Genomic DNA, 16,373 nt, shown 5'->3' with positions numbered 1-16,373 from the left:
AGATATGCAATTGCATTATATATGGTATTACAAAAATATTAATAAAAAACTGTTCTTGTTACATGTTGGTCGTGTGGTTTGAAATCGATTTTGTATTGTCACATACAGTATGCACATCCTTTTGTGCTGAAATGGCTACATGGTTTCCACAATTTTTCACATAATTTAGGATCTGTGTCGGACTTGACGAGCTACATTTTGATCACCATTGCCCCCTGCTGTGAAGGATTAACTGTCTGGGTTCTGATTGAAAAAGCTGTTCGCCCGTGTGGCTGGATTCTCAGTTTTTCACATTGCTGTGTTGCAGATGGCAAATATTTCCCACCAAGTCCAGTAGTTCAGCTCTGTTTTCTCTGCACAAGCTGGGCTCAGCATGTGTGGCCTCTCAGCTCACACACACCTCTTCCCTCTTTTGCATGTCTTTTGAATGCAGGAGCATGGCTGGCTGCCAGGGTGCACCTCACAGAAACGTAGATTCCTGGGATGTGCCAGTGATGGATGCAGCATCAGATGTCCTAACGACATGTTGGCTGTAAGTTAATTAGTCATGGAGGGCCGTGGGCTGAACACTGTGACCCTGAACAAGGGCTGGTCTGACTGCCTCGGGCCCTTGGCACAGCTCATTGTTCAATAGAGTCCTGTGTGTGGACGAGAGGGGGGCTCTCCCCACTTACTGCCTCAGCTGAAATCAGAGCATCTCCTCCCCCTCCCACAACCCCACGCCACGCCGCCAGTTACCAGGCAACCAGACAATGCTGGAGCTTGTGGCTGCGCTGAGTTTGTTTTCTCCTGTGTGCATTTAAGATGAGTAAAAGTGAACCAGCCACCCATACCTCTTTGTTCTACATCCTTCACTGTGGTCTATAGAGTCATCTAAATGTTTATATTCTGTACCTTAAACTACTGGACATTATTCTGGAAAGTGCAGGAGAGAGTGGATCATGGTGGATTAGAGTGCATTAATCTAAGGATTTCAACTGTAATGGCTGCATTAACATGTCATTTCACTTCCTGCACGAATGGGGTCACAGAAGCTATAAGGGGGAAGTTGCAGCTTGTACCAGGATTTTAATTTCGGTAATGATGCACTTTCCACAAACACTGACAACATGAACAGTGTCATTTACTCGGCATTTTTCGGCATACCTATTTATTAATGTGCTGTAAATGGTCTATATGAGAAAGTGCAATACGCAAAATGGGTTTTGAAAGCACTTTTTTTTTTTTTTATCATAGTAAGCAAATAAAAATAAAATAAAAAGTAGGAGAAAATATCAATTAAAGATGAAATGCATATATATATATATTTTTATATAAAACAAACAGCAATAAGGCACAATAAATAGGGCAGACAAATTCAATAAAAAAAAAAGAACCATAAACATAACGTGAATTGTTTAATTAAATGTCTTCGTAAATATTCGTCTAAAATCTGGTTCATGTCGCTAAGTCTCCGCACACTAGAGGGCGCTGTGAAGGCCGCGGCATCATTCTCTGATGAACTCTCACCCCTGCGCCACAGTTTCTGCTCTGAGCTTTTAGAGGCGATTGCGCCCAAATAATGAGCGTTTTCATTTTTGTCAGTGGATCATCATCGCTGCCTTATTAACTTGATGGTAAACCAGACCTCCGTTGAACATTTGCCTGGACTTGACGGCTTATTTAGCTCGAATTAGGGCATGGTGAGACAGGTAGCGGTTCGCTGTTAGCTCGTATGCTCAGTCACGGCTAATAACGCTAATTAATTCGCTGTCATCTCGCAATAACATCCGGTTTTGTCTAAATCAGATTTGATCCTGTGTTTTCTGCCTTTGGAACTTCATCGACACGCTTCCTACAATGCATTCGCGGTCAGTTTTAATTGTAGGGTTGACAGGAAACGAGTAATTGACTGTGAGCTAACCGGGATAAAGCCAAGTTACTGCCCAATGTTGTGAAGGGAGATTAGAGTCTTACGTGGGAACTACGCGCTTGTTGTTTACGGATCTGTTTGTGGAATACGTTTACGAGCAACAATGGCCAACGTCACAGACCTGCAAACAAAATACAGCAAACTGGCTCAGGAATACTCCAAGGTACGTACTCGAGTGCTGTCATGATGTGTTTCCTATTATCCAAAGGCGATGGTTCCCACACACAGTCTTATGTTCTCCCCCGTGGACTCTAGAAACACCTGAAGTGGGGAAAACAAGTTATAGCTGGTCCTTATTAATTATATTTTCCACATTTAAAACCTTAGTGTTCAATAAGGAAAGAAAAAGGATTGCTTTTTGGTCTTAAATAGGTCTTAATAATTCAACCCAGAATTGCCAGTTCCATCATAGTCTTTACTGTTGGAGACACTGTGTAGTCTCTTATTCACGTGGTCTATACCAGCTGTCTCACTCCGTTTTCCTAAGTGTCAGAGTGGTGGACTCATGAATGATTTACATTGAATGGACCGTAAAATCTGTGTGGCAGTGTAGATGTGGTCTTGTAGTAGCTGTGTGTGTCAGCTGATGTTGTTCAGAGCTGTTTCCTGTTCTTTAGCTGAGCTCTGGGCCTGACAGGAAATGCTGACTGTCACTGTCTCTCACAGCAAAAGCTAAACTGTGACAAGATTGTTTATAAGGGAACATTCACCACCACAAAACCAATTCAGACACATGGGTGAATAATGATATTCACCAAAATTGCGATGTTAAGAAGTAGAAATATTCACATGCGTGATTTAACATATTTAATTAAACTAGTAAACATTAACATGCACTGTTGTTAATAATCAACAATAATTAACTTAGTGCTGTGGTGGGCTTTTTCACAGCTCCGTGCCCAGAATCAAGTGCTCAAAAAGGCAGTAGTGGATGAGCAGGCGAACTCTGCTTCATTAAAGGTAAAGTATTATTTCTATGATCGATGAAATTGCTTTGTCAGAGCTTTATGCACAACATGTATTAAATATTCTTTATTCACTTCAGGAGCAGCTGAAGCAGAGAGACCAAAGTTTAAGGAAACAGGAGCAGGAGATGGACAGTCTCAGCTTCAGGAATCAACAGTTGGCCAAAAGAGTGGAGCTGCTTCAGGAGGAACTCGCCGCCAGTGAGGCCAAAGGGAAAAAGGGGAAGGTAATCATGAGAAAGACTAAATAAGGGTGTGTGCTTTGCAATTTGCTGCTGCAAGGTTTTTCTCTGGTCACATGTAACTGTTTAAAATAGGGCTGCAACATTTGTGGAAATGAGATGTTTAAACAGTTTGGATGGATGGATGGATGGATGGATAAACCTTTCCTCTGTTAATCTTGTGACTGATGTTTCACGCTCTGTGTTTTTTTCCTACAGACTAAAGGAGACTCTCCATCGCAGCACGGTTTGCAGACACAGAACGTGTTTGATGAGGACCTACAGAAGAAGATCGAGGAGAATGAGAGACTTCATATACAAGTACATGATCTACTGATGCTACAGTTTATTGAAATCCAATTTGATGTTGATGCTTGGGCTCCGAGTAGTCTATTCCCTGTCTGAAAACGGTAATGGTAACCAAAAACAAAGAGGCCTGTAAAAAACAAGCACCGCTCATTCTGCCCAAGTTGTGCTTTCACTTTAAAGTCTAGGTGAAGGCATTAAAGAGGTAATGCATCTGTGGATGGAAAGCTCTTGGTAGCATTAGCCATCGTCATTACAACAATACAGTATTAGATCGGTTAATGGATTTCTACTCTCTGCATAGAATAGCAGCATCAGTATCGAAACAACTCAACCTAATCTTCATGCAACTATATTGTTTTGGTATTGTTCTTGCCTCACACATTTGAATCTTCCATTTCAGTTCTACGACGCTGATGAGCAGCACAAAAGGAAGGAGGCTGAACTCAGGGCACGACTGTCCGAGCTGGAGAGAGGCTCACAGGAGCACCAGACCGTTGTGGAGGGGCTCACCTCGAAATACATGGAAAACACTGAGAAACTGCAGAGCGACAAGGCGCGACTAGAGGTAACCAAGAGGCTGCGAGGAAACACGGGAGGGAGTTTTTATTGCTTTCTCTAAATCTGTGCTTTTCTTTGGTTTAACAGTTAAAAGTACAAACACTGGAGAGAGAAACGAAAGAGTGCAGAATGAGGACAGACGAATGGTAACCCAGTTTTAATCGTTTACCGTATCATACAACTGTGAATGTTTAAGATGGAGATAAACAATATGGTTGTTTGTTTACATTATATTGATTTTATTTGTTGTCTTCCAGTCAGCAGCAGTTGAGGCGATGCCAGACTGAACTTAACCGACAAGTGAAGCAGAGCAGCAGTGTTATTCAGGAGAAAGTGCCCTTCAATGACACCAGTAAGCATCAGGATATAACATTTATACATTGTGTATTTACCAGATACTGAAGTGATGCCAGTAGTAACGCGTCTGTGTTTTAATGCTTCAGAATACAGTGACTACAACAGCCTCAATGTGCCTCCACACAATCGACGGCACCAGGTTAGTGAGTAAAAACTGTACTTCCATGTATCCTACATCTTTGTGCTCAGACCATTGCTCTTGTTTCAGCTTAAAGCCCGGGACGTAGTGGGACAAGCCCTCAGCTTCATCCAGGACCTTGTGGCCGCTCTGTTAAATTTCCACACTTACACAGAACAGCGGGTGCACATCTACCCTCTAGACTCATCAATTGAACCTATTTCCCCTCTCAACCAGAAGGTAAGAACGGATGATTTATTATTATAGATAAAGTAGGGCTGGGTTTTTTTTTGTGATTAATTCCAATTAATGAATTACATAATATATGAATCACACTTGACTTTAGCGGCAGAGACACTTTCACTTTCCTTTTTCCAGCAAGACAAAGCCGTAAAGCCTGAAACAATTTTACTGTCGAACCTGTATGTTTTCACACAGTTAAGCCGACATAAACTTATTTGAAAAGATTTTTCTCCAATGTCTTGGGGCAGGATAAAATAAATCGTCTTTGAAGTGTTTGAAATTATCGCTCAGGCCTCACATCTCCACTGAAATAAATGCAAAGAAACATCTAAAATATACCTCTAAAAAAACCATGCAACCCCTAACTATATTATTCTCAAATGCAAAAATAAACAGATTTTCACACACTAATTAATCCGTTGCATACTTTATCCAGTTTTCTCAGTACCTTCATGAAAATGCAGCATATGTGCGCCCCCTGGAGGACAGCTTCCTGCAGTTACACCAAAGCATCACAGAGGACACAGTCACAGTGCTGGTGAGGTGCAGACACTGTATAAAGTGTTGTTATTTTCAGCTTCTATATTTTATAAAGAGACGTGTGTTTGTATTTGAAGGAAACTGTGGTCAAGCTGAAATCCTTTGCAGATCATTTCTCCTCCTACTCATGCTTTTTACAAAAGATTCTTCCGTACCAGCTGAAAAGGTCAGTATTGTGTGGACGGGACAGAGGGCATGAAGTAGGCGGGTGAAGCAAAGGTGCCTGACTAATTTCGTCTTTTGATTTTAGCCTTGAAGAAGAGAGTGATGCGCCTCTTTGCACCGCTGCCCTTACAACAAAAAACCAGGAGCTCCAGCGTGACATGAAGAAAGTCACTTCTTTATTTGACAAAATACAGAACTATATTAACCTTCTAGCCTTACCAAGTATGTCAACATGTTTTTTTTGTTTTGTTTTTTTTACAAAGGGGCACTTGTTAATTGTTATGCATGTCTCAGGTGTCCAGCAGGATGGCCTCCCTCAGAGCAGCACCTCTGCAGTTTTCACTCAGCTGGCTGCCTTCCTCCATAGTCTCCACGATGCCATTAAAGGTGAGTGACCCTTGACCCTGCTGTATATTCTTGTGAAGAGTGGGACATTCCAAGTACCTCATATTACCTCATAATCGATACAATTTGTGATACATGGCTCACAATAATATTAACCTTACGATATGGCGATACTGCGTTAATCAAAATATTGCTCCGGATAAGATACTGTAGTTTTTAGCCTTTTTTAACCTACATGCTCCATAGATTCACATTTGTGTTTATCATGTGCCTGGTTCCCTTTTTTGAAATGAGTAAATAATCCCTCACAGAAAATGGGTCGTTTGATCATCTGGAATCAGTGGCAATTCATTTACATTTAAATTAACAACAAAACAAAGTCCTGTTTCCAGAAAGGTGTTTGTCTAATTATCGTTGACAGTGTTAACAAATACAAATGTCTTATGAAATATAAGACTTGACTAAAACACTGAAACCACCATTGAATCTCAGTTCCTTATTTTCAATAGCCTAATGTAACCAATTGCTTCCTGTTTGTTACACAAAAAAAAGTCACTTCATCCACTCATTGTGTTTTGACTTAACAGAGTGAGTTTGCTGTAAGTATATTATTGCTGTATTGGTTATCACAAAGTTGATTAAATCAGTATATTCATTCAATTATTTTCTTCTTCAGTGTGTAATTTAAAGGTGCATTACGCAATTTTTTATTAAACAAAAAAGTCAAGAGCATCTAGAGCAAGTGCAGGGGCATGTGATCAGTGGAGCTCCGTCATTTAATTTCAATAAAACGCCTTTCGTACACTATCCTTAAGGGACTATACGGAGTTTAAAAATGTTAAAACTAAGTATTTTCCTCCCCCTACATGTTCCAGCCATGTCCTAATGTGTAGAATGAGCCTAGACCTGTTCACCACAACTGCCTCTGAAATCCTGCACTGTCGCTGAAAAAGGTGTTAATTCGGATCCGAATGGCCGTCATGCCGGAGCTTGATATAGAATCTGCAGTTACGCATAAGACCTGAGGTGGCAGTAGTGAGCATAAAATGACCAACTTGCATCTAGTCTCTTTAAGGTTAGGATTAGGGTTATAATTAGGGTTAGTTTCGATGTGTTTATGCTAGTGTTGTCCTGCTGAGGTGACGTTATTTCCTGGAGCTCCACTGATCACGCACAAATATCGACTTTTGTTTTTCAAATCGTTAGCCACATAGCATACTTGCCTAACTCATTTTTGTTTTGATTTTGGAAAACATGTAAAAAGACGTTTTATAGGAAACACATTGTTTTTCTCTTATTGCCATTTTAACAATACAATATGACTTAGGCAGTTATGCTATGTGGCTAACGAAATGAAAAATTGCATAATTCACCTTTTAAGTTATATTTGTCATTACAAAAAAAATTGTGATGAAATCAAAATTGTGACCATATTACCCACCCCAGCAATTTTTTTTTTTTGAGTAAGTGCTTTATTTGTCATTGTACAGGTGAGTTAGTCCTGAGCCGATGCAACTGAGTTGACTGATTGACTTTTCACTCGGTTTGTTGGAAAGTCAAATACAATCAGGACGGAGGGCTAGCTGCCATGCTGTTGCTATGTTATGACATCACACACATCTATTATCACAATAGTTACTAATGGTTACTGTGAATGGCTAAGCCTGTAATGATTGATTTGAATGAGATTTAATGATATGTTTACTGTATATATTGGCTTTTCCTGATGTGTCCTTTTGTGTGTCCAGAGATGTCAAAGCACTACAATCAGAAGGCCGCCTTGGAGCAGGAGCTGCCCACAGTCACACAGAAGCTCTGCACAACGACAGAGTGCCTGGTGGGGTCTCTGGGCTCACTCACCATCGTCACTGGAAAGGTACAGCCAGCAGGGGACGCTCAGCTGCCAGAGTGGGATTAAGTGACCTCTCTGTCTCCTACATCTTCTTCTTTTTTGTTTAATTATGAATAGCAGATGATTTCCGGTACTGCTGAAAATGAAAAATGGTTATTTGAGAATAAAGTGAGAACTCTGTCCAGCAGGACTCAGGTGGGCAGCTGTTAAATATTCAAAAACACCGTCCAAATCAGCATTTCTACAGCTGCTCCCCGGTCACACCAAAGATAAATCATTCTTGTATTAAATATGAATTGGATGTGCGTGCTGTGATTGCTGTGTTGACTAAGTGGCACATGCTGCAGAGTTGTATTTTGAGGCTGTTTTGTCTCTGTCGGTGAAAAAGTAATTAGACACACATTTAGCGCTGCAGATATCTGGCAGCTGTAAACAGATGCTGAATTTGTGTCTAAACAAAAAACACTGATATACAAAGAGACAGGAGCTGGCAACGGATTTGTATTGAAATGGAAAATGGTTGTTTTTTCCAGATTGCCACGTTCTTTAGTAACAACCTGGACTTCTTCACCTCGTCGGGTTACGGTCCGAAAGGCAGCGCTGTCCCCCTCAACCCGCTCCAGGCCGAGACAATGTTGGCGCACAAAAAGAAGGCTGCTGCTTACATGGAAGCTATCCGAAAGGTTAAAACATGCCCCTGTGTCACTGGTACAATAATGAAAAGCCCATAGTAAACTCTGGTTTGTTTTCTCAGCCACGGCCACAGTCTGTTCCATATAAAGAAGCTCTGTCAAACCGGCGGATACTCACCAGCTCCACTGAGAGCAGAGAGGGACTGGCACAACAGGCAAGATGCTTTCTTCTTAACCTTATTCATGTTTTTTTATACTCAAATAGTCGTATCTGCAGTAGCTTTGGCTCAAACAAGCCAGGAGAAAAACGCACTATTAATGTAACGTTATTTTATTGGGTGGAATATTTTAGTCCCAAAATTGTCTTTTTGCGTTGTTGTATATCAAGAGCCTATATTACAGTATGTCAAACTGGTCAAGCTTTTAATCATGCTGTTATTCTGTTACTGTGTTATTTCACACATTTGAGTAATCCTACATATTTATCCACATACCCGGCTTTTGCTCTCAAAACGCATGTCACTCACTGGCTTAAGTCAGCATGTTATAGCTCCTGAAGTTCCCCTGTGTTTTTAAAGTGCATACACCTTCAACAGACTTGTTTTGATCACAACAAGGCTCACATTACCTGCACTACACCACTCAATCATTTTTAAGCCTTATTTAATCTTATTTGAAGTGGTTTCTCTTTAGTGCCCTTGTAGATGGAGACCAGCGCCCTCTGCTGCTTATGTACACATGACATATTCTACATTATGCAGGATATGCTCAGGTTATTCTAAATTAATAAACTTGCAATAGAAAACCTGACTTGTCCATCGATGCAATATGCACATCATGAGAAGCCACAGTCTTCCATTTGAGTGGGATTTACACATTTTTTGCAATCACAGGCTGAAACAAAAAATGCACGGTGACTTTAAAACATACAAAAGTTCCCTTTTTAATCTTGATTAATTTAGTTCTGTTTTTTTGTCTTGTTATACTTAGGATTTTCTTTTCGACAGTTTGCTGAGAAGCCATTTTTGTGTAGGCTCCCTCATGCTGTGCAGCCTGTCTAAATAATGCATCATATAGGCTTATTTACCAAACTTACTTTTCTGAACTTTATGTGACTTAAACTTTACGTGTGTTTTTGCTTGTTGTCGGGAACTAGGTGCAGCAGAGCCTGGAGAAGATCGCCCGTCTGGAGCAGGAGAAGGAGCATTGGCTTCTCGAGGCGCAGCTCGGCAAAGTGCGTTTGGAGAAAGAAAACCAGCGCATCGCAGAGCTCGAGGCGCAGCTCGCAGCAGCGTCAGGCGGAGGCCCAAACTCACAAACGACACAAAACCATCAGGAGGAAGAGACTGAACAGAAAAGTGCTGCTAAAGAGGCGACGCTCTGCACCAGCCTGGTACTTGCCCAGTGTTGAACTATGGGCCAATCTGCTTGCTTTAGATGAACTTTAAGTCTGCCTTGTTTCCCCTTGAACACTAGTAAAAAGATGAATTATTACATTATTAATCGGACTTATGATGGTTAAAGGCAATTAACGAACAAAGAATAGGACAAAAAACACTGAATATAGGATTGACATGTTTATAAAAGAGTGAAAGCGGCTAGACTATACACTCAGGCAATTATAGCTGCAGTATTATGAACAAGATAAAGTTTTGGAGGATGTCTTTAACCAGTGGCTTGTCTGACAGATTTTCTTCAACACAGGGGGGTGTTTGCATTCTTTAGCTCCCACGCAGAGCAGGTTTTTGCTTAATGAAACTTCCTGAATGTGCTGACGGTGCAGAAGAGAATGAAAGGGCAAGTCAGGACAGAGTTAACAGTGCACCGTGCACAGCTTCAATGGCTGTGTTTCAGTTTGTTACATGTCTATTAAGGCGATCACAATGACTCATTTCTTTCTTGTTATCAGGTCGGAATGCTGTGCACGACGCCTTCAGTAGAACATGTAAGTGTGTGCTCTGATTTATGATTGGAGGTCTGCTCATGTAGCAACACAGCTGTCAATCTTATGTGCTGCGTGTGGCGTCGGCTTTTCCAGGTGGGGGATGAGGAGTCCAGGGAGCAGCTGATAAAAACTCACTACATGACTCGAGTTGGAGAGCTCACCACACACCTCCAGATCTCAGACAGTAAAGCAGTGCACTTCCACTCTGAGGTGAGAGGAGATACAGAAGTCCACAGTAATACCACACAGCAGCATTATATAGAATATGCTAGAATTTAACAGATTTGATTGAGATAACTGGGATTATATTGATTTAAAAACACATTAGTGAATCTGGTTACAGTGTATGCAGCATATTTGCTATAAACGTACACCGAATATTAAATTCAGATACATTATACAGCAATATTCAATTTGCTTAATCTAAAAGAACAATCCTCATACACCAGCATTTTAAACATTCATACCTAAAAATCAATACATTTATGAAAGGAAAGGTTACCAAGTCCAGCTGTGTATGTTCTAAACTGGATTTAAAACTTAACTTTCAACATCTTTTCATCATTTGTTTTCCTACTGTGTTTGTCTTGGCAATATGGCATTTGTCTGTTATATAATCGCTATATTTCCTTTTCATCTCAGTGCCGTGCTTTAGCTAAGAGATTAGCTCTCGCAGAGAAGTCGAGGGAGACTCTGAGTGAAGATGTGAAATTATCAAACCAGAACGTCACGCGGTTACAGGTAAAGTTACTAGAAGTTTACTTTTGAAATGCCTCCCCTCCCCAGCTCACAACATTTCACTTTGTTTACACGTACACTTTTACTACAGGATGAGCTGACGACGACAAAGAGGAGCTATGAAGACCAGCTGAGCATGATGAGCGACCACCTGTGCAGCATGAACGAGACTCTGAGCAAACAGAGGGAGGAGATCGACACGCTCAAACTGGGCAGCAAGGTATTTCACTGGCTTTCCTTCAGTAAAGTCAGCTGCTGTCTGCGGAAGAGGAGACCAAATATTCAGTAAAACGACTTCTGTAAAACAAGCGCATTTTACTGAAGCTGAAGTAAAAGTAGTCATCCAAGTAGTCATCATTTTCTGTAAAATGAGCGCATTTTACTGAAGCTGTAGTAAAAGTAAACCCACACTGCATAGAATTTTACCCAATAATTAAAATTGAAATACAAGCATTTATTTTATGGCAGAAAAATGCCTCATAAATGTAGCATGTGCTTCTGCTGTGAGTGGGTCACCTCTCCTAAGACATTTATTTTTTTATTTATTTGACCAGGAAAGTCCCACTGAGATTAAGGATCTATTTTATAGGGGAGTCCCCACTGGGGTAAATTGCGCATGGGTTAAGTGGTAGGGGAAACCTACGCAGACACGGGTAGAACATGCAAACTCCACACAGAAAGGCCATGTCCAGGTGGGAATCAAACCCAGGACCTTCTAGCTGTGAAGCACGAGCGCTAACCACTGTACTACCAAGTGGAGTGGAAACGTCTTTAACTCGCCAACATGGAGATGTTGACTAAAATCAGTATAATTTGAGAAATGGGTTCGGTTCTCATCCAAATCCATTCTTTGATCACCCGCTGCAGTAACAGCATTTTCTGTGTCGAGCTGGTCATTAGGAGCATGTTTTGTACTGATGGCAACAGTATAGTCCAGTCATCAATTGATGTTGAAAGTACATCTTGATACTGAGTAACTAAAACTTAATTCTGGCTACATTTTTAATAGTGACATTCTCTGACTTTTCAGACCATGAAATAATCTGATGTTTCTTATTAGTACACAATGAAAAGTTTAGCATGAAGTAAAATCGACATAGTACTGCTTTAAAGCATGTTACAACATTGTTCTCTCATCAAAAACATACTTGTTTGGAACCACTTTGAGTAATCTTTGAATCCTCCCCAGTTGCTGTTCTTGGCAGTGCTGCGGCAGCTCAGAGAACGCTCCTCCTGAGGTCCAGTGTGTTCAGGAAATGCATTCTGTACCACTGAATCACTTGCTAAGCTTAATCCTTTCATCGCGGAGTAAAAACGCTCGCAACAGCTTTTCTCTTTCACTTAATGAAACAGCTGCGCAGCGAAGCTTAGCAAAGGGACGGGGGTGGGAGGGGCTTATGGTGAGATTGCTTTGACAATCAGGAAGTGACACTACTGGATATCTTAAAGATGATGTACAAAAAGCACAAACTTCCAGACAGAATCTCAGCTTTGCTTTAGTAATTGTTTCTCTGCTCAGTGTTGCGATAATGTTTGGCCTGAAGGCCCATGTCCATGTGTGATGAAGAGCTGTTTTAGTCATATCTAAGATTGTGACGTGTGTGAGCTCTGATGGTTAAAGCACCTGCCGGGTGCCTGAAAAAGACATTATGCTAAACTGAGCAGGGGCCGTTTAGAGCGGCGTGCCCCGGCATGCGCTCACTCTGATGAGGGCTTCTCGGGAGCGGCAGGACGAGGCACGTCGACTGAAGGTGCTCATTTTCTCTTTCGGATCAGTTACAAGCCTCGCCATGTTTCAAAATGTGCAATTCAAATGCCCATTCACGTCCACTTCCTACTGTAACCTACAAACCTAATTATGGATATTTGGGCACTGTATAAAATGTTAATGAAAACTGAATGGAGTGGTTTACAAATCTCACAACTATTTTATTTAATATACTGTAAATTATATATTAGGTGTTCAGCTCCTCTTGAATAAGGAGGGATATTGGCAGGAAAACGATTTTGCCTTTGCACATTTAACTAACACTGATAGATTTGTTTTTCTTTTTGGTTTGTAACTTTGCCACTTTGTCACCAATCACTTTGGCCATTTTAGTGTAGAAATATCTGATTTTGTATACAGTAAGGCAATCAAACATGATACACCTTTTCAAGGCCTATACCATGTTTTTGTTCTATAGATCAGGGGTTTCTAAACTGTTGGGCTTTAATCTGTGCTTTAATCATGCATAGGAGTTAGATGTTTTTCTGGTTAGGTCATGGATTGAGGCGATGAGCGGCCAATAATCCTATGGGAGTAACTATAGTAACCGTCACAAAGCTAGATGCTTCAATTCACGACATGAGAGTGATGTTGGTCATTTGTGAATTGATTCTCAATCAAATAATGATCAGGTTCAACTTCAGTGCACTTTCTGTTTTGAAAGTCTTCCTCTTCTTTCACAGAAAGTGGGAATAATTAGATAATGCAGTTTTAACATACTGCACAATTAAAATACTACTACAATGAATAGTCATCTGCCACACATTGTATTTTCTGTAGTAAATAATAAAACACTAAAACTTACTTGATTTTGATTTTTCTCCTTAGGCAAATGCCAAGAAGAACAAGGGTCGCTAGAACTGCCATCAAAACTCTGGACATTTCAAGTACTGGTGGACATTTTACAATCCACACTCCCAACTCTCGCCCCTTGTGAAGCAGCAATAACTGCGTGGTCATTTGCTATCTTCAACTGAACATACTATCCATTTCCTTAAACACACCGCCGGTTACAACTCTGCAGAACGGTCAGAAAGTTTTATCAAGTGCCGCTCGGGGGACTACATGAGCGGAGAGTGCACACCCGAAGACTCACGAGATGAAGACTTTGACCAAACTCATTTAATCCATGTGTGTTTTTCTGCGTTTTGTTTGTGTGAGACATTCTTATCTTTGGGAGGAGTGGACTGAGTAAATGTGGCTGTGCACTCGTGTGGGTGTGGCACCAGGCACTTGATCATGCAAGAACATTTCTATGTTTTCCCTGATCAACAACAAGAAAAAAAGTGTAAACTGTTTATCTTTATACTCGACAAAAGCCTCTTGTAAACACTTGAGCTTAAAGGTATTCATACAGAACACCATAGTTGGATTGATATCTTCCCTGTTTTAAGCTTTGTTGTGGGGCGAAAAAAGGGAAATGTGGTCTGGTCCACTTTGTATATGGAAAGGTATTTCTGTTTCTATTGACACAGTCGGCATCTCTGGAATCACCCATATATGGTCATGTTTGAAAACAGTTGAGGGGGAACACAAACAAAACGTTTTCTATTTTTTCAAAAACTACTTTAACAAATGCTGAATTATGAATATAGTTTTCTGCTAAATAAAGATAAAAAGACATGGAGAGGAGCAAAGTGGTTCAACAGCCCCATGCATAAAAAAAAAAAAACGAGAATGCTAACAGGATGCTACATGTTAGCCACTTGCTAATGCTAACGCTAGCTAGCACTTGCTATGACTGCTGTTTTTTCACTTCTACTGAAAATAGAGAAAATATCCATATGGACCCGATTTACACTTGACTTTATTTGTATGTGATAAATAAGTTCATATTCCACCAGAAAATGTCTAAAAAGAGTTCAAAATTTTGTTTCCTTCTGTTTGTTTTCCCCCTTGACGAGGTCACTCCCCCTTCTATGACGAGATGCCGTCTGTATCCATAAGTGAGAGAACGGTTGCTCAAGTCGTCATCTGTACTGGGCTGTGGAGTAGTGGACGTTTTGCCACTACATCCACTGCTTTAAACAACTCTGCACATATGACGACTTGAACAACCCTTTTCTCTGATATACAACGGTACATACGCCAAAATACCTGCACTATGACATTTTGCAAAACCATAATCTCCTGTTAGATGTCTGCCGATATTTTGTTTCCTTTTATACTTAAAGTTTTGCATAGACGTCACGGTGCCGTATTAATGACAGCTTTCAACGTCCTTGCTTTTCAGTTCTTTGCACTAATTTGAAACGAAACATTTTTGACACTTTCAGTTCCAAAGTATGAATGCTTTTGCGCTCAAGTGTTTTAAAAGCTGCAGTTCAGAAGGGCTTCATATTGTGTGTACAACTAACTGAAGTACACATTCCTCCCTAAAACGCTCTTGAGGTCGACAACGATTTCTGCCTCGAAGCACCGAGTTTACGAAAGCGTCTGATGAACGTGTTGAAGCGCGTAAAGCATCGTCTGTCTGTCTCTTTTTTTTTTTTCTTCTTTTCTTTTCTTCTGTGAACATAAGATATAGATGTTTTTATCACCAAAGTTCATGTGTAAATGCGTGCACTCTGAAGCCCATTGTAGCGCCACTTTCTGATAATAATCATGTAAAAAATAAATGGATCAAGAAGGGTTAATGATCTGTAAATACACTTGTGATATAATTTCAAATAATCTGACATTTCATCTGTGTTTACATGTTTTTTTATTTTCCCGTATTAAATTGAATCTATACAAAAAAAACATACACATTTTGCACTTGGTTTGCGTATTTTTCCATTCTTTTTTTTTGTTGCTTTTTTTTTTCTACCTTGCTGTAACTTGCCTGTGAGTCACAAAATAGCACCAGGAACTCTGTGGCTTGTACAGACACGAGGGCAAAGTCCACTAAAGATTGTTAACCAAATCTTCGCCCATGCACACCTGCCAGCAAATCTTCATTTAACTAAAGATTTGCCCAGTCTCTAGTATTTGTATTTTCACAATGTACTCTCTGAGAAAGCACATACAGGTACATATTGGAAGAAAAAATAAATAAAAAAATGCTTACTCAACATATACAATCTTGTAATTATTGCAACCTGATCATCATCACTGCTGTTTGTCTGCAACATCATTGTTCCACTTCTTTTTCTTTTTTTTTTTTTTTGCAGCGTTTGTGAAACTGGGGATTTGGAAAAGCTGTAATTTAAAAGGGCAGTCTGGTAACACACCCAAACCACTGGGAAATTAGGTAACACTGTAACTGGACATTTGAGAAGCAAAGAAATAACTAGTTGGTGTGGTCATCATTATTTTACAAGGGAAATATGCTTTGTTTTTAATTTGTGAGGCCTTCAACGCCCCCGCTCTGTTAAAGTGTGGGGGTTACAAAAAACAAATAAATAAATAACAACAACTCAACCTAACTTTTTCATCTTCAGCTACTGCAAAAAAACAAACAAAAACAAAACATGTATATTTGTATTTTTGCACAAGTAATCCAAGAAAGTCAAGCTGAGCAAATATTTGTTAAAAAAAAAAAAAAAAGAAAAAAAGGTGTCCCATTCAAGTAATACTAGTCTACTGTTTATTCAATCATTGCCATGCAGGAAGTACTTTCCACACAAAATATGAATGTAAGTATGTAGTTTAATAGTTTACCTAGAATAATAATTAACGTATACGTCTTCTTGGGGCAAAACTATTTCCCATTTCCTGCAACCT

General features: G+C 40.1%; 1 protein-coding gene across 1 annotated transcript; it reads left to right on the top strand.

Moving 5' to 3' along the window:
- Positions 1 to 1,504: 1,504 nt before the first annotated feature.
- On the top strand, positions 1,505 to 13,937 carry ppp1r21 (protein phosphatase 1, regulatory subunit 21). Its single transcript, XM_079560220.1, has 22 exons — positions 1,505 to 2,075; positions 2,804 to 2,872; positions 2,958 to 3,104; positions 3,318 to 3,419; positions 3,808 to 3,972; positions 4,053 to 4,111; positions 4,223 to 4,317; positions 4,409 to 4,461; positions 4,531 to 4,680; positions 5,120 to 5,221; positions 5,301 to 5,389; positions 5,474 to 5,610; positions 5,683 to 5,775; positions 7,482 to 7,609; positions 8,119 to 8,268; positions 8,340 to 8,432; positions 9,374 to 9,610; positions 10,127 to 10,162; positions 10,256 to 10,372; positions 10,805 to 10,903; positions 10,992 to 11,120; positions 13,497 to 13,937. The coding sequence occupies exons 1-22, from the start codon at positions 2,016 to 2,018 to the stop codon at positions 13,524 to 13,526; spliced, it is 2,340 nt and encodes a 779-aa protein (XP_079416346.1). The 5' UTR covers positions 1,505 to 2,015; the 3' UTR covers positions 13,527 to 13,937.
- The last annotated feature ends 2,436 nt before the right edge of the window (positions 13,938 to 16,373 follow it).

This window comes from Gobius niger, assembly GCF_951799975.1.
Source record: "Gobius niger genome assembly, chromosome: 7".
NCBI classification, from domain to species: Eukaryota; Metazoa; Chordata; class Actinopteri; order Gobiiformes; family Gobiidae; genus Gobius; species Gobius niger.
The sequence above is the reverse complement of the archived record's forward strand: the minus strand, read 5'-3'. Positions and strand labels throughout refer to the sequence as shown.